The sequence below is a fragment of the Homarus americanus genome, unplaced genomic scaffold, assembly GCF_018991925.1.
Source record: "Homarus americanus isolate GMGI-L3 unplaced genomic scaffold, GMGI_Hamer_2.0 scaffold8168, whole genome shotgun sequence".
NCBI classification, from domain to species: Eukaryota; Metazoa; Arthropoda; class Malacostraca; order Decapoda; family Nephropidae; genus Homarus; species Homarus americanus.
Genome location: NW_024713368.1, coordinates 28,788 through 52,180, shown reverse-complemented (window position 1 = coordinate 52,180; position 23,393 = coordinate 28,788). Strand labels below are relative to the sequence as shown.

Genomic DNA, 23,393 nt, shown 5'->3' with positions numbered 1-23,393 from the left:
CGCAACCTGTGGCAGTCACTCCTTTGTTGCAGTCCACTCTATTTGCAGTCACTCACTTCTGTGCAGTCACTCACCCTGTTGCATCCACTCATTACCTTTGGCAGTCACTCACAACCTATGGTAGTCACTCACTTCCTGTTGCAGTCCTCACAACCTGTTGCCGTCACTATCTGTTGCAGTCACTCGCTACCTGTGCTCTACTTGCAGTCACTCACCTGTTGTCCTCACTACCTGTTGCAGTCACTCACTACCTGTTGCAGTCACTCGCTACCTGTTGCAGTCACTCACAACCTGTTGCAGTCACTCACTGTCTGTTGCAGTCACTCGCTACCTGTTGCAGTCACTCACTACCTCTTGCAGTCATTCACAACCTGTGGCAGTCACTCACTACCTGTTGCATCCACTCATTACCTTTGGCAGTCACTCACTACCTGTGGCAGTCACTCACTACCTGTGGCAGTCATTACTACCTGTTGCATCCTCATTTTTGGCAGTCACTCACTACGTGTGGTAGTCACTCTACCTGTTGCATCCTCACCACCTTTGGCAGTCATTCACTACACCAGCAGCTCCTCACTACCTGTTGCATTCACTCATTACCATTGGCAGTACTCATTACCTGTTTATGGTCCTCTACCTGTTGCAGTCCATTACCTGTTGCATCCACTCATTACCTTTGGCAGTCTCCACTTGGTAGTCACTACCACCGTTGCAGTCCTCACCACCTGTTACAGTCACTCACCTGTTGCAGTCACTCACTACCTGTTGCAGTCCTCTACCTGTTGCAGTCACTCACTACCTGTTGCATCCACTCATTACCTTTGCAGTCACTCACTACCTGTAGCAGCTCACACCTACCTGTTGCATCACTCATTACCTGGCAGTCACTCACTACCTGTAGCAGTCACTCACCTGTTGCATTATTACCATTGGCGAACTCACTACCTGTTGTGGTCACTCACTACCTATTGCAGTCTCATTACCTGTTGCATCCTATTACCTTTGGCAGTCACTCACAACCTGTGGCAGTCACTCACACCATTTGCAGTCACTCACCTGTTACAGTCTCCACTACCTGTTGCAGTCACTCACTACCTGTTGCAGTACTCACTACCTGTTGCAGTCACTCACTACCTGTTGCATCCACTCTTACCTTTGGCAGTCACTCACTACCTGTGGCAGTCACTCACTACCTGTTGCATCACTCTTACCTTTGGCAGTCACTCACTACCTGCTGCAGTCACTCACTACCTGTTGCATCCACTCATTACCTTTTGGCAGTCACTCACTACCTGTTGCAGTCACTCACTACCTGTTGCATCCACTCATTACCTTTGGCAGTCACTCACCCAACCTGTGGCAGTCACTCACTACCTGCTGCAGTTACTCACTACCTGTTGCATCCACTCATTATCTTTGGCAGTCACTCGCAACATGTGGCAGTCACTGCAACCTGTGGCAGTCTCACTACCTGCTGCAGTCACTCACTACCTGTTGCATCCACCATTACCTTTGATCACTCACTACCTGTTGCAGTCACTCACTACCTGTTGCAGTCACTCACTACCTGTTGCATCCCTCTTACCTTTGGCAGTCACTCACTACCTGCTGCAGTCCTCACTACCTGTTGCAGTCACTCACCTGTTGCAGTCACTCGCAACCTGTGGCAGTCACTCACTACCTGCTGCAGTCACTCACTACCTGTGGCAGTCACTCACTACCTGTTGCAGTCATTCACTACCTGTTGCATCCTCATTACCTTTGGCAGTCACTCGCAACCTGTGGCAGTCACTCGCAACCTGTGGCAGTCCTCACTACCTGTTGCAGTCACTCACTCACTACCTGTGGCAGTCAATCCTCAACACGGCAGTCACTCATTACCTGTGGCAGTCACTCTCGCAACCTGTGGCAGTCACTCACTACCTGTTGCAGTCACTCACTCACTACCTGTTGCAGTCAGTCACTTCACTGCCTGTTGAATCCACTTTCTACCTGTTGTATGGTCACTCACTACCTGTTGCATCCACTCACTACCTGTGGCAGTCACTCACTACCTGTTGCCGTCTCGTTATCTCTTGCAGTCATTCACAACTGTTGGCAGTCAGTCACTCCACTGCCTGTTGAATCCACTTTCTACCTGTTGTATGGTCACTCACTACCTGTTGCATCCACTCACTACCTGTTGTAGGGTCACTCACTACCTGTTGCATCCACTCACTACCTGTTGTAGGGTCACTACTACCTGTTGTAGGGTCACTCACTACCTGTTGCATCCACTCATTACCTTTGTCAGTCACTCACTACCGGTTGCAGTCACTCACTACCTGTTACAGCCACTCATTACCTTTGTCAGTCACTCACTTCCTGTTACAGTCAATCACTTCCGGTTATAGTCACTCGTTACCTTTGGCAGTCACTCACTACCTGTTGCAGTCACTCACTACCTGTTACAGCCACTCATTACCTTTGGCAGTCACTCACTACCTGTTGCCAGTACTCACTACCTGTTGCATCCACTCATTACCTTTGGCAGTCACTCACTACCTGTTACAGTCACTCTTACCTGGCAGTCACTCCAACCTGTGGCAGTCACTCACTACTTGTTGCAGTCACTCACTACCTGTTGCAGTACTCACTACCTGTTAGAAGTCACTCATTACCTTTGGCAGTCACTCACAACCTGTGGCAGTCACTCACTACTTGTTGCAGTCACTCACTACCTGTTACAGTCACTCATTACCTTTGGCAGTCACTCTACCTGTTGCAGTCCTCACTACCTGTTACAGTCACTCTCATTACCTTTGGCAGTCACTCCTACCTGTTGCAGTCACTCCTACCTGTTACAGTCACTCATTACACTTGGCAGTCACTCACTACCTGTTGCATCCACTTACTACCTGTTGTAGAGTCACTCACTACCTGTTGCATCCACTCACTACCTGTTGTAGGGTCCTCACTACCTGTTGCATCCACTCATTACCTGTGGCAGTCACTCACTACCTGTTGTAGGGTCACTCACTACCTGCTGTAGGGTCACTCATTTCCTTTGGCGGTCCTCACTACCTGTTGCAGTCACTCACTACCTCTTACAGTCACTCATTACCTTTGAGTCACTCCTACCTATTGTGTCACTCACTACCTGTTACAGTCACTCATTACCTTTGGCAGCCACTCCCTGTAGCAGTCCTCATACTTGTTGCAGTCACTCACTACCTGTTGCAGTCACTCACTACCTGTTACAGTCACTCATTACCTTTGGCAGTCACTCACAACCTGTGGCAGTCACTCACCTGTTGCAGTCACTCACTACCTGGGCAGTCACTCACTGCCTGTTGTAGGGTCACTCTCTGCCTGTTGTAGGGTCACTCACTACCTGTTGCATCCACTCATTACCCTTGGCAGTCACTCACTACCTGTTACAGTCACTCACTACCTGTTGCAGTCACTCACTACCTGTTGCATTCACTCATTACCTTTGGCAGTCACTCACTACCTGTGGCAGTCACTCACTACCTGTTGTGGTCACTCACTGTGGCAGTCACTCTACCCGTGGCAGTCATTCACTACCTGTGGCAGTTAGTCACTACCTGTGGCAGTCACCACCACCTGTGCAGTCCTCACCACCTGTTGTAGGGTCACTCACTACCTGTGGCAGTCTCACTACCTGTTGTAGTCACTCACTACCTGTGGCAGTCACTCTCTACCCCGTGGCAGTCATTCACTACCTGTGGCAGTCAGTACCTGTGGCAGTCACTCACTACCTGTTGCAGTACTCACTACCGGTGGCAGTCAGTCACTACTTGTTGCATCCTTTCATTACCTTTGGCAGTCCTCACTACCTGCTGCGTCACTCACTACCTGTTGTAGGGTCACCCACTACCTGTTGCATTCTGTCTACGGCAGTCACTCACTACCTGTGGCAGTCACTCACTACCTGTTGTAGTCACTCACTACCTGTGGCAGTCACTCTCTACCCGTGGCAGTCATTCACTACCTGTTGCAGTCACTCACTACCTGTTGTAGGGTCACTCACTACCTCTTGCATTCACTCTCTACCTTTGGCAGTCACTCACTACCTGTGGCAGTCACTCACTACCTGTGGCAGTCACTCACTACCTGTTGTAGTCACTCTCTACCTGTGGCAGTCACTCACTACCTGTTGTAGTCACTCACCAGTCATCACTTTATCTTTGTGTTGCAGGGATCACAGAACAAGAGTTACGGGCAGAGTATGCGGTTCACCTCCCGCTCACAGACGGCACAGTCGGTGCTCTCCATCAACCACTCCAGTCTGCACGCCCCTCCGCCCTCCTCCATCAGTCAGCACGTGAACGGAGACTCTCTCACCGTGACCACCCCGAGTGTAGAGGAGAGTTCCATAACCTAGGGTCGGCGAGAGGTGCTGCTCTAACTGGAGACGCACCTCAGAGCGGGGTCACAGGCTACTACAACACGCCCTGCACCACCTCGCTGGGCTACCAACATGTAGAGCCCACTCAGGCGCATCCACATATACTTGTTGGCTCGTTCATGAAGGCGCTCCCACCAGACTTAAGCAGCTGCGGTGCTAGTTTAGGTGAAACCTTGAGTGTGGTGGAAGAGTGCGACCTCGAGGATGAGTTCTCTGATGATGACATGCAGGAGGAGGAGGAGGAGGAGGAGGAGGAAGAGATGCAGATAGAAGAAGAGGAACAGGAGGAGGAGGAGGAGGAGGAAGAAGTAGAGGAAGAAGAGGATGAAGAGAACAAACCCGAGATGAACTCACTCACTATCACCTTTGTGGACGAATCAACTTACCTGTGAATGGTTCCACCTGTGCCACGGCCATCGGGGGGTCGAGAGAGACTGACATGCGGAGATTGTCAGCAGGATCTCTCGGCCTTGCCACCGGCGCCCGCGGAACCCTGAACCCCGCCATGAGATATGTCTCCAGGAAGGCGACACCTCGAGTGTACCTCATAATTAAAACAAAAAACAAAAGCTTATATGCTCACTGTTGAGGATATGATTACTGCCATCTTCGGTCAGGAACATCCACAGTTGTCCCCCACCCCAGGGAGTGTTGCTGACTAACTCGTGCGTGCCGTGTGTGGGCTCGTGCCCCCAGTGTTATGATGGCAGGTATGGGCCTTCACACCACTAAGAGTTGCTCAACAAACCTCAAGCTGTTTTCAAAAAGTACTTACTTCCAAATGTTATCATTCATTGGTCGTGCTTTGGATATTTACTTCTATAAATGGTGCTGCGCATAATAGCTGTTTTTTAACAAGGCGCGCTGACGCGTTGTTATCACGAGAGTTGTTCAGGTCACCAGCTGTCTCGACCACTGTTATAGCTCAAGTTACTACGACTTACGCTGATATCATAAAGGAGCGCCAGGCGAAGATGTTCGTTTGTCTTCCCTTCCACGAGCGAGTCATTGTGAGATGGAAGGAAAGCCAGACGCTGTTGATCGCCCGTGCTGACGCTAGTGTTTCACGGTATGATCCTTAGATCGTTGCCTAAGGTGTCAGCCTCGCGGCCTCGTGCTGGAGGTCGCCAGGGCTGCTACAGTCCTATACATTTTTTGTGACCAAATTGTTCATGAATGATAATTCTCGTTGTCTAGTTTGTTTCGCTGTATGGTGTTGTTTATGTTTACGTTTTGTGTGGGAGGTAAGAAGAACGAGTTATCCCTCCAAGATGGAAGACAAACTTTAGTTCCGTGTTTTACATGTTAGGAGCAAGTTATCAGTAAAGGCCTCGTCTTATCCTCAAAAAATAAACCTGTACTAGAACAAAACTTCTCTTATTTATTTGTGATAAAGTGAGTTTCTGGGTCAGCGTCAGAGTATTTTAGTTAATATTGTGAGCGTTACTTGGCCTCTCACTCACTCACACAAGTTGGGTCTATAGAGGCAATGTTTGACAAGAGCGGTACACCCGACACCTCTTATTGGCTCCTGTTTCGCCCTCTGTTCACATCTGGGAGAACGAGCCTAAACATTTAAGAACAAAAGCAGAATGCATCGCTCATTCTAAATAATTACGCCAAATGTTTCCCAAAAAATCAAAATACAAAAAAATTAAATATTTTAACTGTATTTCCTTTTTGAGAGTTTGTGAGACGTTGTTAAGATCAAAATACACTGTACGCTTCTATCACCAGTGAGTGTTCTTTTTATGACATATATGATAGATGTTTATTCCCGCTCATGTGATATTACCCCAGCATGACCCCGGGTGGGCGGCCTGCCACCCACCTCCTTCACCCAGGGTGGGCGGCGGTGGGCGGTTTAGTCACCCACCCTCACTCACCAACCCAAGGAGCGGGGCGGGAAGTATACCGGAGGGACCAGGGGCCACGTTGTTACTATCACCACCACCACCACTTGTCACCACCACCTGTCACCACCACCACCACCTGTCACCACTACCACCACCCGACACCACCACCACCTGTCACTATCACCTCTACTACCTGATACTATCACCACCACATGTCACTGCCACCACCACCAACTGTCACTATCACCACCACTACCTGTCACTATAAACACCATCTGTCACCACCACCTGTCACTATCAGCACCACTACCTGTTACTATCACGCCCACTACCTGGCACTATCACCACCACTACCTGTCACTATCACCACCACCTGTCATTATCACCACTACTACCACCTGCCACTATCCCCTCAACCACCACCACTACCTGCCACTATCACCCCCGATACCTACTACTATTACCACACCACCACCACTTATCACTATCACCACCACCAACTGTCACTATCACTACCTACCGCTATTACCACCTGTCACTATCACCACCCATACCACAACCAACTGTCACTATTACCATTAACACCACCATCAACTGTCACTATCTCCACCCACACCACCACTACCATCCCTTGTGACTATCACCACCCCACCACCTGTCACTATCACCACCCACACCATGACCACCTGTCACTATCATCAATCTCACAACTTGTAAATATCCCACAACCATAAGTTGTTACCACAACCTCTCACTATAATCACAAATACCTCTCACTATCACCACCACTAGTCACTATCACCAATATCATTTTCACCATCACTCACCATTATCACTATTACCACTACCAGCATCAGTCACTATCACAAACCCCACGATTTTTCACAATCACCGGAAACAATTATCACCATCAATCATTTTCACCAACAACTTTATTACTTATCAATATCACCACCAACACCTGTCACACCTCCATCACACACACACACACACACACACACACACACACACACACACACACACACACACACACACACACACACACACACACACACACACACACACACACACACACACACACACACACACACACACACACACACTTCTATACAATAAAAACTGATTAATTTGTTCACTGATTAATTTGTTCTCCGATTGATTTGTTCACTGATTAATTTGTTCTCCGATTAATTTGTTCACTGATTAATTTGTTCACTGATTAATTTGTTCACTAATTAATTTGTTCACTGATTAATTTAAATTTGTTCTCCGATTAATTTGTTCAGTAATTAATTTGTTCACTTAGTGGTCATTAGAAAATTTATTCGTGACTTAATTTCTTCACTTATTCTCCCTACTCTGCCTTCAGCCTCTCACTTTATAACACATCACTCCCTCATAGTGTTTCTCCCTCACTCTCCCGCCCACCATTATTCTCCCTTACTCTCCCTCATACCATCACTCTCCCTCCCAACTTTACTCTCCCTTACACCATCACTCACCCTTATAATCTCTCCCTTACTCTCCCTCATACCATCACTCACCCTTACCATCTCTCCCTTATCATCTCTCCCTTACTCTCCCTCATACCATCACTCTCCCTCCCAACTTTGCTCTCCCGTACTCTCCCTCACACCATCACTCACCCTACCATCTCTCCCTTACTCTCCTCACACCATCACTCACCCCTTACCATCTCTCCCTACTCTCCTCACACCACCACTCACCCTACCATCTCCCTACCTCCCCACACCATCATTCTCACCCCACCATCTCTCCCCACTCTCACCACACCACCACTCACCCTTACCATCTCCCCACTCTCTCACACCATCACCACCCTACCATCTCTCTCCCTTACTCTCCTCACACCATCACTCACCCCTTACTCTCCCTCACACCATCATCACCCCACCATCTCCCTTACTCTCCCTCACACCATCTCTCCCATACTCTCCCTCACCATCACTCACCCTCTTACCATCTCTCCTTACTCCCCTCACACCATCACTCACCCCACCATCTCTCCCTACTCTCCCGCACACCACATCACTCTCCTTACATCATCATCTCTCCCTTTACTCTCCTCACACCATCAATCTCCCCTTACTCTCCCTCACACCATCACTCTCTTTTTACTCTAATTTCATACCATTATTTCCTCACACTATATCTCCCTTTATACCATCACTATCCCTTTACTTCCTCCTTCACCACTCTCCCTCACACCATCATATCTCCCTACACCATCACTTACTCTCCCTTATATAACATATGCATATCTATAATCTCAGCCAGTTGACCTGAACTGACCCGGTTTAACCTCCGGCTCTGTTCTATACTCCCTGCCCTCCTCCCCTCACTTCACCCTCACCTCCCCCACACACCCCCACCCCACACCCCCCACACCCTCGGCTAGTTAGTACTCACCTGTATATAGAGCTGTACAGATACTTATTGTCAACATGCAATAAAAAAAAAAGAAAAAAAAACCATTATTGACTTTTATTATTTATCATTATTTCCTCTATCCATATGTTATGATGGTCACTATACACAGTTAGCACTATAGAGAGGTGGTCACTATACACAGTTAGCACTATAGAGAGGTGGTCACTATACACAGTTAGCACTATAGAGAGGTGGTCACTATAAACAGTTAGTACTATAGAGAGGTGGTCGCTATAAACAGTTAGCACTATAGAGAGGTGGTCACTATACACAGTTAGCACTATAGAGAGGTGGTCACTATAAACAGTTAGCACTATAGAGAGGTGAGTCACTATAAACAGTTACTTACTATAGAGAGGTGGTCACTATACACGGTTAGTATAGATAGAGAGGTGATCACTATACACACGGTTGATCACACACAGTTAGCACTCCATAGAGGTGGTCACTATACACACTATAGAGAGGTGGCTCATGGCACTATAGTTAGCACTATAGAGAGGTGGTCACTATACAAAGGCTATAGAGAGGTGGTCACAGTTAGCACTATAGAGAGGTGGTCTATACACAGTTAGCACTATAGAGGTGGTCACTATACAGCACTATGGAGAGGTGGTGGTCACTATACACAGTATACACACACAGCACTATATACACAGTTAGCACTATAGAGAGGTGGTCACTATACACAGCACTGAGAGGTGGTCACTATAATAATAAAGTATAGAGAGGGTGGTCACTATACACAGCACTATAGAGAGGTGGTCACATACACAGTTAGCACTATAGAGAGGTGGTCACTATACACAGTTAGAGGTGGTGCCTACTATACAGTTAGCACTATAGAGAGGTGGTCACTAGCAGCACTATACACAGCAGAGAGGTGGTCACTATACACAGTACTTTACACTATACAGTTAGCACTAGAGAGGTGGTCACTATACACAGTTAGCACTATAGAGAGGTGGTCAACTATACACAGCACTATAGAGAGGTAGTTGGTCAGCACTATAGAGAGGTGGTCACAGTTAGCACTATAGAGAGGTGGTCACTATAAACTAACAGTTAGCACTATAGAGAGGGGTGATCACTATAAACAGTTAGCACTATAGAGAGTGGTCACTATAAACGGTTAGCACTATAGAGAGGTGATCACTATACACGGTGATCACTATAAAGTTAGCACTATAGAGAGGTGGTAGCACTATAGAGAGGTGGCTATACACAGATCACTATACACAGAGAGGTATCGCACTATAGAGGTGGTCACTATAACACAGTTAGCACTATAGAGAGGTGATCACTATACACAGTTAGCACTATAGAGAGGTGATCACTATAAACAGTTAGCACTATAGAGAGGTGGTCACTATACACAGTTAGCACTATAGAGAGGTGATCACTATAAACAGTTAGCACTATAGAGAGGTGATCACTATAAACAGTTAGCACTATAGAGAAGTGGTCACTATAAACAGTTAGCACTATAGAGAAGTGATCACTATACACAGTTAGCACTATAGAGAGGTGATCACTATGAACAGTTAGCACTATAGAGAGGTGGTCACTATAAACAGTTAGCACTATAGAGAGGTGGTCACTATAAACAGTTAGCACTATAGAGGTGATCACTATACACAGTTAGCACTATAGAGAGGTGATCACTATAAACAGTTAGCACTATAGAGAGGTGGTCACTATAAACAGTTAGCACTATAGAGAGGTGATCACTATACACAGCATAGCAAGCACTATAGAAAAGGTGGTCACTATACACAGTTAGCACTATAGAGAGGTGGTCACTATAAACAGTTAGCACTATAGGAGGTGGTCACTATAAACAGTTAGCACTATAGAGAGGTGGTCACTATAAACAGTTAGCACTATAGAAAGGTGGTCACTATACAACAGTTAGCACTATAGAGAGGTGGTCACCATACACAGTTAGCACTATGGAGAGGTGGTCACTATAAAACAGTTAGCACTATAGAAAGGTGGTCACTATACACAGTTACACTATAGAGAGGTGGTCACTATAGTACACAGTTAGCACTATAGAGAGGTGGTCACTATACACAGTTAGCAATTATAGAGAGGTGGTCACTATACACAGTTAGCACTATAGGAGAGGTGGTCACTATAAACAGTTAGCACTATTGAGGAGGGGGGTGGTCACTATAGCCATGCTAGGCACTATAGAGAGGTGGTCACTATAAACAGTTAGCACTATAGAGAGGTGGTCACTATACACAGTTAGCACTATAGAGAGGTGGTCACTATACACAGTTAGCACTATAGAGAGGTGATCACTATAAACAGTTAGCACTATAGAGAGGTGGTCACTATACACAGTTAGCACTATAGAGAGATGGTCACTATACACAGTTAGCACTATAGAGAGGTGGTCACTATACACAGTTAGCACTATAGAGAGGTGGTCACTATACACAGTTAGCACTATAGAGAGGTGGTCACTATAAACAGTTAGCACTATAGAGAGGTGGTCACTATAAACAGTTAGCACTATAGAGAGGTGATCACTATACACAGTTAGCACTATAGAGAGGTGGTCACTATACACAGTTAGCACTATAGAGAGGTGGTCACTATAAACAGTTAGCACTATAGAGAGGTGGTCACTATACAGTTAGCACTATAGAGAGGTGGTCACTATAAACAGTTAGCACTATAGAGAGGTGGTCACTATACACAGTTAGCACTATAGAGAGGTGGTCACTATAAACAGTTAGCACTATAGAGAGGTGGTCACTATACACAGTTAGCACTATAGAGAGGTGGTCACTATACACAGTTAGCACTATAGAGAGGTGATCACTATAAACAGTTAGCACTATAGAGAGGTGGTCACTATACACAGTTAGCACTATAGAGAGATGGTCACTATACACAGTTAGCACTATAGAGAGGTGGTCACTATACACAGTTAGCACTATAGAGAGGTGGTCACTATACACAGTTAGCACTATAGAGAGGTGGTCACTATAAACAGTTAGCACTATAGAGAGGTGGTCACTATAAACAGTTAGCACTATAGAGAGGTGATCACTCACTATACACAGTTAGCACTATAGAGAGGTGGTCACTATACACAGTTAGCACTATAGAGAGGTGGTCACTATACACAGTTAGCACTATAGAGAGGTGGTCACTATACACAGTTAGCACTATAGAGAGGTGGTCACTATACACAGTTAGCACTATAGAGAGGTGATCACTATAAACAGTTAGCACTATAGAGAGGTGGTCACTATACACAGTTAGCACTATAGAGAGATGGTCACTATACACAGTTAGCACTATAGAGAGGTGGTCACTATACACAGTTAGCACTATAGAGAGGTGGTCACTATACACAGTTAGCACTATAGAGAGGTGGTCACTATACTATAAACAGTTAGCACTATAGAGAGGTGATCACTATAAACAGTTAGCACTATAGAGAGGTGGTCACTATAAACAGTTAGCACTATAGAGAGGTGATCACTAGTTAGCACTATAGAGAGGTGGTCACTATACACAGTTAGCACTATAGAGAGGTGGTCACTATAAACAGTTAGCACTATAGAGAGGTGGTCACTATAGAGCACTATAGAGAGGTGGTCACTATACACAGTTAGCACTATAGAGAGGTGGTCACTATAAACAGTTAGTACTATAGAGAGGTGGTCACTATAAACAGTTAGCACTATAGAGAGGTGGTCACTATAAACAGTTAGCACTATAGAGAGGTGGTCACTATACACAGTTAGCACTATAGAGAGGTGGTCACTATAAACAGTTAGCACTATAGAGAGGTAGTCACTATACACAGTTAGCACTATAGAGAGGTGATCACTATAAACAGTTAGCACTATAGAGATGTGATCACTATACACAGTTAGCACTATAGAGAGGTGATCACTATAAACAGTTAGCACTTACAGAGAGGTGGTCACTATAATACATAGCACTATAGAGGTGATCACTATAAACAGTGGTCACTATACACAGTTCGCACTATAGAGAGGTGATCACTATAAACAGTTAGCACTATAGAGAGGTGATCACTATAAACAGTTAGCACTATAGAGAGGTGATCACTATACACAGTTAGCACTATAGAGAGGTGATCACTATACAAAGTTAGCACTATAGAGAGGTGGTCACTATAGAGAGGTGATCACTATAAACAGTTAGCACTATAGAGAGGTGATCACTATACAAAGTTAGCACTATAGAGAGGTGGTCACTATAAACAGTTAGCACTATAGAGAGGTGATCACTATACAAAGTTAGCACTATAGAGAGGTGGTCACTATAGAGAGGTGATCACTATAAACAGTTAGCACTATAGAGAGGTGATCACTATACACAGTTAGCACTATAGAGAGGTGATCACTATACACAGTTAATATGATTCTCAAGTGATCGGTATAAGCAGGTAATACTGTACAGAAGTTGCCGGTATAAGCTGGTGTTCTAAGGTCCTTTAACCGTTGATTCCTTCTGGGTTAATGAGGCTGGAACATGTAAAAGTACATTGGGTTTTAGTAGCGAAACCCAATTGTCTGTTCTCTCTATATTGAGGAACTATCTCATATACAGTTCCAAGTGTATATCACCGTAACTTAATCACTGTAGCTATGAGTGTTAAGGTGAGGACGGAGGCTATATTAAAGAGCTCTTCTAAATATGTCCAGTTGGTGTGAGGTGTTGAGTGACAATGCTCCAGGCAACCGACTTCTATCATATCTCCCCGCACTCTTCGTCTTTCTAGGGAATGCAAGTTTAGTTTCTTTAACCTATCTTGATATGGAAGGTTTCTAAGTCCCGGAATACTTTTCGTCATCCTTCGCTGCACAGACTCCAGTGAATTGATATCCATTCTATAATAGGGGCACCAGAACTGAGCAGCATAATAGAGGTGCGGCCTGACTAGCGCAAGATATAGTTGCAATAAGACCTCTGCACTCTTATTACTTACACATCTAGATATAAACCTAGGATATCCTTACCTTTGTCATAACTCCATTCACTCGCAATGGCCATTACATATAATAATATCTCAGCTAACCTTTCAAGTGACAGCACAGAGCGTAAGATGCCAGGTTCACAGGCACAATTCAAGGGTCGTTCATTAAGCGTTGTTTTACTCGGCAAAGGAATTCCTTTTTTAGTTTTCAGATATTTATAACATGCTTCTCTAATTTAACGCCTCAGATAGTGGTGTGTACATACAAACGGCCCGGGTGAGACTGGGGTCAACTTGTCAGGTACAAGGAGACGCAGGCAGGGTGGATCACCTGACGTCATCACTCCCGCCCGCCCCGAACCTCACCTGCCGACCTCTCTATATTGACCTGCTAGGATTGCCTCGACGTGTGTTAACCACCCCTACACTTGTTTATGGTCACTCCGGGGGTCACCAATGTGGTGTTTTCTCTTCTAGCTGTAAAAGACAGGCAGGAACCAGTGTTCTTGTATAAGGCACTTAAATAGTTTAAAACACTAAAATGACCTAAATTTCACTAAAAGTGAGAACAGCAATGTTCAATTAATCAAATGAATCGTAAGAGGCAGAAACTACATTTTTTCACCACCACTCCAGTAGTGGAAGCAGTTGCCACTGGTATTTTCCCCACCATGGATCTTGTTTCAACAATATCATCAAAACAAATTTGCTCTTCCTTTGTCTGTATCTGATAAGCCGTAAATTTACTGTAACAACCACCGTGACAGCCACAATGAGGAGGTGGCCCAGCTTCAACGTTAAGGGATTCACCTACAACATACAACATGGTATTTTGATCTCTTCTGATACTGTTTTCCGGCTGAGTTATATCCCAGCTGTTCTCCATATCTGTTCAGTAACGGAGTAACTGCATCACCACCAAGTTCTGTATCACCGCTCACATGCAGCACACCTCAAAGACATCTCTGTACCATTAGCCATCTACAACGACAACACACACGTATTAGTACTCGAAAATGAGAGTTTACCAGATGTGGCCAGACATAACACATGCATAGTAAATATCCCATACCATTTGATGTAGTGTATTGTGTAAATGACTGTGATAGGTGCAATCGGTTTGAACTATCGAATTACACATTTGGCCAAAGTTGGTCGAAAACTTGCCACAATTGGTCAATATTGGTCACTTCTTCATTAAATATTGTATAAACAATCTATATTATGTGATTCGGTGGCCTTTAAACATAGATGTACCTACAGTAGCTAAAACAACTATCTGTGCAGGTGGGGGTCGATATGTTCAAAAATTGGACGTGTGACTAGTGACAGCCCTCATATACCAAAATTTATCGTCCATGGTCTCATATTGTTTCCCACAAAGTGTGCACAGATAGTTGCTTTAGCTACATCATCAAAACATCCAAATGCAGACAAAACGAATTTAGCCAAATAAGATACAATTGGGCCAAAAAGTAGCCAAAATGGCAGTTTTGTCCAGCGTGGAGTTCATAGGATATTTTTTTATGTATTTTTTAGTGGGGCGGGGGAGAATCAGCACTTTTTTTTACATATAATAAGCTTATCAAACCGTCCTGATTAAAGCTTTCTGTCTCTGAGGATAATAAACATCAACTGCAGACATCGATACATAACAATAACTAATGTGTAGGAAGCTTAAAGTTATTTAACTCGCAACACACAAAATAAATATTATTATCCATCATGTTAAGTTCTCCACGACACAGCTTACAGATAATAAAGGTGCACATTACATGATACTCTACTGGATGTTGTTCCCAGGCTGACTGACTCTCTTCCTCCTCACATGGCAACTTGTCCAACTCATCGTACATACATGATCGTCTCTCTCCCTCCCCTTCACGTCCATCAAGCTGGGAAGGATTGGGTGGACGTTGTCAAGACGGTGTGAGGCTGAAGTTTGGCTTGATTTTACAGAGAAATCGACTGTTGAGTACAGTGGCGTGGCCCGAGCTGTCTATTTTCACGGTATACTGTCTGTGAGGAATGACTTCAACGATGATCCCGGTCTTGTCCCAGCGTCTTGGGTGGTTGAATCCCTGATTCTGGATAGCGACTGGGTCACCAACAGCAAGAAAGGGGGGGGGTGCAGGACGGTCATAATGACCTAAGTTGTCGACGGCCAGGAAAATAAATTAAGCCAAGAAGAGGGCAGGTGTCACGGTGAGCAAAAGCAGCTTCGTAGTAGACAGCTGATTGCAACCAGTCAGGATGGAGGTGGGTTTGTGTCCTTCCGACAAGAGCTGTGCAAGGGAACTATTAATGTGAAGTAAAGGAGTGTTTTGGTGTTGCAGTATTACCCATGCTGCGAAGTTGTTGTCCAGGGAACCGTCACGATTTGTGCAGTCAGCAATGATGCGCTTAGTGGTCTTGATACCGAGTTCAGCCTGGCCATTGGACTACGCCTAATAGGCAGAGCTGAGGCGGTGAGAGACGCCCCATCTAGCTTGAAAGTCACTTAAGTTTTTGGAGACAAAGGTTGGTCCTCCATCACTTGGTAATTCGTGAGGGCCCCATAGTGCAGGGAAAGGGAGCGGCAGATGAGGAGGCTGCCTGCATCTCCTTTACCCCGGGGAAGTGGAACAGGTGGAGGTTACCCGAAAAACAATCAACGTAAACAAGATATTGTTTGCCTGCATGATCGAAATAATCCACCGCTACGTTGTCATAGGGCCGCTGGGGTGGGTTGGAATGACTGCAGTAGTGGCAGGTGTCCAACCGGGCATGGAGAGCCTTGTCCATGCCTGGCCAATATACGCTTTAGCGTGCCTGAGCTTTCATGCCTGCTATTGACGGAACTGAGTCGGTCATGTACACCGTGAAATGGTGTTGCGGTAAAGAGGATTATTTATATATATTTATTTAATTTCCTATTTTATCTCTATCCCACTTCTTTTAAACAATTTGTATGGAAAGTGTTGTAGTTATATCAAATTTCCTCCTTTCATTCTAACTTCTCTTTAACTGGTTCTCTCATCAAACCTTCTTTCAACATTTTACTTTATTAATTCCTTATGTTAGCTATTTCTTAGTTACTTCCTCCTCATAGACGCCCCAACCTCTTACCTGTGGCAGCATGACTCGAGGGTCAGGAGACGGGGGTTTACTGGGACCAAGATGTGGGGAGAAACAAAGGTCCAATACTGCAGGGATAATGATGCCCCTAATATACAATAAAGATGGTTTATTAAAATGGAGTTAGGCTTAGGACTAATTTCAATACTAGAAAACTACAAGGATGAACTTCATGGTTTCACTCATCTTTGTACTTCTTAGTTAGGTACACCTTTCAACAACCACCATTACTTGGTTTACTTTATAATGTGACATTGTACTCTTACATGTAACACACTTGAGCACCATCCTTACAGGTTACCTGAGAATTTAGCTCTTAGGACTCTTAGTAGTAGCACCATTTTAATACTTCAATAGCCTCAGGACTAAAGCCTCCCTGGACTACTTTGTTGCCTTCGCCGAGAAGTAAAGTGGCAACCCTCATACATTTGTTCACTCCATACAGCCATACAACTGAGTAGCTTACACACATGGTTACTAGGATGAATAACACACCCAATAAGTAATTCTACTTATCGTTGTGGACTCATAACAGTGCTTATGAGCTGGTTGTATTTACTCCACATGTGAGATCAACACGTGGACACAAACACATTCTGGCCACCTCCTCTGAGCGGCTGACTGTACTAAGATCTCAGCTCACCACACCCCCGTGTTATACGACGCTATCCGATCTTAAATGCCTTCAACCATCTCCATGCTGGTGTTGGACGTCGTACCCCCATGGTTTCTTCAGGCACCTGTTACACAGAGGGGTAGGGGCTTGAGAATGAGGCCAGTGGACTGGGAGTTGCTCTGCCTCTCGCAGCCCTTAAGTTACTATGTCGGAACTTTCACAGGTATATTCATCAGACTCCTTCACTGTACACATTGGCTTACGAAATCAGGCTATGAGCTTATATTAATGTCCTAAGGTCAACTTTTTAAACTAGTCAGTGTCTGAGCTTTCAAAGGCAAGATTTAAAATGATGTCAAGAAGTCAGAATTGGCAGTGCATTGTGGACGGAGCTTCTCAAGGAAATACTGAGATTTTCCGTTAGAGTCCCGGTGATCAGCAGTAGACAGTTTACATTTCAGAACACTAATTACTTCCGTAATACAAAACTGACAACAATTTCAATACCCTCATCAGATTCTCTGAGGTTCACAGATAAAAAATAATATGACTTCAGTGGCGAATTGTTATCCCGTAAGTTCACGATAATCATACTGATTACTGCTGGCGATTGGGTCCTAAAAAAACACAACGTCTTAACACTATATACTCCACACATATGATGCCTTCACCATATACCCACTACACCTTGAATGCTTCATCTCACTGTAGGTACATCTGACATGGCTACTCATACACGCCATCGCTTAAATTTAAATTAACTTTGTAAAAGAGATTTCAGGATGTTTAAGAGAAAATGGTTGGCACATATCGCTAGGGAAAACACGTCTCTCTACTCATTAATTTCTCACATGTTTTGTGGACGGTGAAGCATAAAATGAATAATTAGGTGTTGAACACACTAGCCATGCTATTGTGACCATGACAACGGGAGGGTGATCCACCAGAGAGTGGAGAGGATGGTGGACCGAGCAGTGGCAGTGTGCACCTCCGAGTTGTATCCAAAATAGGACAATACTTTAAGAGGTTAAGAATATTTAAGATTGTGTACAAACTACATATTTTACTCAAGGATTTACTTCAATTATGACTATTTTGTGTGTGTGTGTGTGTGTGTGTGTGTGTGTGTGTGTGTGTGTGTGTGTCAGAATGCTTGGTTTTGAAAGTTCTGAAGTTGAATCACAAAGACATTTATTTTGAAGGGAAAGTATGGTCAACAGAATAACACTGGAAATAAGGGAGGTCTTCAAAAACGGTGATTGTTCTAGACTTTAGGTATGTCATTCTGTGGCCATTACTGATGCAAGTGGTGAACTGTATCGAGTAATGGTCGGTATAACCATCAAACACTTTATAGAGGTGGTTGTTATAAGCAGTTACCACTATAAAGAAGAGGTCGTTATAATCTCTCTCTCTCTCTCTCTCTCTCTCTCTCTCTCTCTCTCTCTCTCTCTCTCATGTGTTTTACTATTGGCTACCATTATACCTCCGCATATTTACTTAACTATCTGGGTGTATTTGTCTACACTCGACACCCTCTATATTTACAACGTCTTTCCACCAACTGTGTATAATATAATGTTTACATGCACTCCGCCTGCCAAAACATGCTTTGTTTACATTCAATTTGCATGAGATGTCGCTTTTGGTGAGAAAATGACACCACTGCCTGTACCCTACCTTGTGTGTGTGTGTGTGTGTGTGTGTGTGTGTGTGTGTGTGTGTGTGTGTGTGTGAAAGGCTGCACACCGCTCCTATATCACACTGTACTGTACACTCACCCCATCGTGCACTGCGACACACATACAAATAAGAACCCGACGCGATGAGGACTATAGCACCTAATGGTTTTAGTGGCTCTGTGGTGTTAGTGGCCCTGTGGTGTTAGTGGCCCTGTGGTGTTAGTGGCCCTGTGGTGTTAGTGGCCCTGTGGTGTTAGTGGCCCTGTGGTGTTAGTGGCACTCTGTTGTATTAAAGGTGTCCGGGGCTAACCTACGTGCTCTACATCTCCAAACATTCCATCATGGTGGGAGGAAGCCCGTCATTAACTCACTATAAATATGGTGTTAGTGGTGGAATTAACAAGAAAATAGTATAGTTAACCTGTATGATAATGATAATAATATAATCAAAATAATATTGTTCATCTACATAAAAAACGAACACAAAAAAATTCTTAATCGATACCTATTCAAACTTAACCCAAACCAACTAAACCAAACCTAACCTAAATTAACCTAAATTAACCTAACCTAACCAAACCGTAGACGTCACCACAGGGGTAAATAAACTCTAAGGCAAGTGTATACCTCTTTTATCATCAACCTCCTCTTCCTCTTCTTCCATCCTCCTCCTCCTCCCTTTCCTCTTCCTCGTTATATAATTTTTATATATATTCCTAATTTGTCTACTTCCTTCCTCATCAAACTCTTCTTCTTCTTCTTCTTCTTTTTCCTCCTCCTCATTCATCTCGTAAGATTCTTGGTGTTGCAGAAAACTCCAATATAAACTTAGACGAGCCGGTGTTCTCTACCTTTTTCTTGTGGGCTGAGTTAAGTGGCGTACTGATGTCTGTGTGTGTCTCATTCTGTGTCTCCAGGCTGTGTTATGTTCCTCAGGCAAGAAGGTCTATGTCTGTCTGTGTGTGTGTGTGTGTGTGTGTGTGTAATAGTAATTATATTAATAAACGGTTTATTAATAGAGTTGCAGCAGGTGGCTGAAAATATACAAATTATATGTGATTTAGACAAAATAATATACATTCAATACATTTACAGGGCTGTACAGTACATAAATCAGGAGCTGTTTATTATTTTAACAATAGATAGGATGGTGCTATTCTTATATCTATCAGTGCGGGCTCTTATGGGCTGAATTTTGTTGTAGTGGCGGACTGCGCGAGGTGGGCGGGGGACTGCTGGTGGCAGTAGGTGGCGATGACGACGATGGTACGGCAATCCACTGCCAAATCCTGCTAGTGTGTGGTGGTGGAGGTCACTGAGGGATGGCATTTCCAGGGTGGAGAGAGCGTCGTTGTAGCCCGAGTAGTCTGCACCGAGCATGATTATGCAGGCCCTCTTCTGTACCTTCTCTAGCTGACGTTGTTGGGTAGAGTTGAGAGAAGACGACCAGGCTGGTGACGCATACTTTAATTTGGGGAGAATAAAGGCGTGGTAGATGGTCCTCAGCTCTGGCGTGGGTGCCCCAAGTGACCTGAGTCGTTGTAGCATGTAGAATCGGTACGAGGCTGCCTTGATTGTGTTGTTTACATGGGCCTTCCAGTCCAGTTTGTGGTCTATAGTTACACCCAGGAGTTTAGCAGACTGCACTAACTGGAGAGGATGGGCACCCACTGTAACTGCTGGAGCTTGCACTGGAGTGGTGGCAGTATTGAAGTGCATGACTAAGGTTTTGGTGTGATTGATGGTGACCTTGTTCTCCATAGTCCATGCCTGTAGCCTGTCCAGGGTGCCTTGTAGCGATGAGTAGTCCGGTGTGGTGTTGTCCACTGTAACGCCCACAGTGCAGTCATCCACGTACTTCCACCTGTGAGGAGTGTCCGATAGAGCGTCGTTGATCAGGATTAGGAAGCACAGTGGTCCCATCTTGCTCCCCTGGGGAACACCACAGGTGGGGTGTTGGATTGTGGAGACAGAACCCTGGTACCTCACTGCCTGACGACACTCACTCAGGAAATCAGAGCCATGAGACCAGGTTGGTGGGCAACCCTAGTGCAATGGCCTTGTTGATAACAGTGCAGTGATCAACAAGGTCAAAAGCCTTCCTGAAGTCAACAGGGGCAACAGCCAGTGATGTCTTACGTTTCTCCAGGTTTTTGTGCAGAAAATCCAGGAAACTAACTAAGCAGTGTGATGTAGAGGAGGTCCTCATATTGCCAAATTGCTGTGGATCAATTGACTAATAAATACTAGCAAATACCCATTCAAAAACAAAGTCTTCACAGAGTAGACTGGGTATGGGGGTAATGGCAACTGGTCTGAGGTTACTAGGGGACTGTGGGGTGGGGACCTTGGGGATAGGGGTGACAAATGCGGTTTTCCATTCATTAGGGCATTTGGAACAGAGGGAGTGGTAAGTTCGACTGCAAACTCCTTGTAAATTTTGATTTGGAGGTCAATTGGGGTAGTAGAGCGTTTGGATTTAAATTTCAGGAGTTTGTTGGCAATTTCAAATGGTTGAACACTGGGAGGGGAGGAGGGGGAGGGGGAGGTGAAGACTGGGTAAGGTATGACATATGGTAGCAAAGTGGTTAATAATTGTCTCAGCTGCCTCCTCACTAGGTAAATGTGAGATAAAAGGAAATGTAGGAGTCTGACGGTTAAGACCACAGAGATCTTTTACCTTAGAGTACCACTGACCGATGCCGACCTCCTTGAGGCTGTGCACTTTCCTGGGATAATAAGACTTCTTAACTGACCTGATTTCCCTGATGACCTGGTTATGTAGACTTTTGTACAAGCGGTTGTTGGTGTAGTATGCCTTGATGCGCTTCTCAATTAATCTTTTGATACGGGGTGTAATCCACGGGAAATCATCGGGGTGGATCCTCAGTGTCTTGGCTGGAAAGAAGTGGTGGTAGGCTTTGGTGATAGTGTCCAGGTAATTATCCCACTTGTTCTGCACATCGTCTACCGTGATCACTTCAGTCCAGGGATACCGGGTCACCCATTGTCCGAAACGCCGCATGGCAGAGTCAGGGGTGGGTCGGTAAGTCCTGGTGACAGCTGGCGGTCGTGAGATGGTAGGTGTGGGTGACCACAGTAGAGACAGGTGGGGGCTCCGCCCCATGGGGGGCAGCGGTTGGGGGGGGGGAAGGTAGTGGTTGCCGAGATCAGTCATAATGAGGTCCAGGGTGGCATTCCCATGTGTAGGAAAGTCAACTATCTGTGCAAGGTGGGGGTGTTGGGTGATGTTTCTGATGTCTAACTCATTAAAGTCACCGCATATCACTAGTTTAGAACAAGGAAATCTGGATCTCAGGGAGTCAGCAGTGTCTATATATAAGTAACCAGTACATTGGCGGTAGGTGAGCGCGCGGGGTGATAAGCCACACAAACAATGAGAGAGGCAAGCTAGCGGGGGTGGGAGGTGGGAGTGACCTTAACCCACAGAGCTTCTACATCCTCAGGTACATTAACACCTAGGGGTGATGGTTTAAGGTCACTGCGACAGTACAGCACTACACCACCACCTCGCCTGTCCTTTCTAAGGTGGTGAAACAACTCATAGTTTTCTATGGCGCAGATCTCAGGAACAATTTGCCACGCCTCTGTTATCGCCACAATACCTGCACCAACTGACTTCACTGTAACACTGACCTCCACCACCATGTTGCATGAAGATGTAACATCGGACAGCAATAGGGATGGTAGGCTGTACCATAGACGCGGCACTTCATAGCGAGTACACTGTCTTTCAGGCACTGGCTTAACTTTATCATGCTTGCTCGGCGTGATGATAGGGGCTCGTCTGGTAATGCGGCGACCCCGTCTGCAGCCGCGGTTGTGGAATATTCTCAGCGCCTTTAGTAGAGTGATGGTGTGCGGTGGATGATAGCCAGCACCAGACTTCAGCACTTACAGTCGCTGACACCTTGAAAATATGCACTGTCTTTCCATAAAAGTACAGAACTGCCTTAAATTAGCTATAGGTTGACGTGATGACCTTGGCTGCTGCGGAGTGCCAGGGGACACGTCCTCACTCAGTGAGGTCGCCACACCGTGTGTGTATCTGTGTGCGTGTGTGTGTGTGTGTGTGGTCGATCTCTCACGGTTATTGATGGTTTACCGATTGTAATTATTAACAGCTATCAGCAAAGAGTTAAGAGAAGCTAATAAAGACGATAATAAACCTTGGAAATGTAGTTTGTTGTTTAATTAAAAAAATATTGTCTTCCTCGACAGTTTTGTGAGTATATTAGACGATTGTGAGTAACTTGGGAGCAAAGGT

At 45.1% G+C, this 23,393-nt stretch overlaps 1 protein-coding gene across 1 annotated transcript in view; it reads left to right on the top strand.

Moving 5' to 3' along the window:
- The window catches only part of LOC121871884 (metabotropic glutamate receptor 2-like), a 35,745-nt gene extending 29,327 nt beyond the window's left edge, over positions 1 to 6,418 (top strand). The window contains 1 exon segment of the mRNA XM_042374475.1: positions 4,202 to 6,418. Within this exon segment, the coding sequence (XP_042230409.1) occupies positions 4,202 to 4,387 (186 nt within the window). The 3' untranslated portion in view covers positions 4,388 to 6,418.
- The last annotated feature ends 16,975 nt before the right edge of the window (positions 6,419 to 23,393 follow it).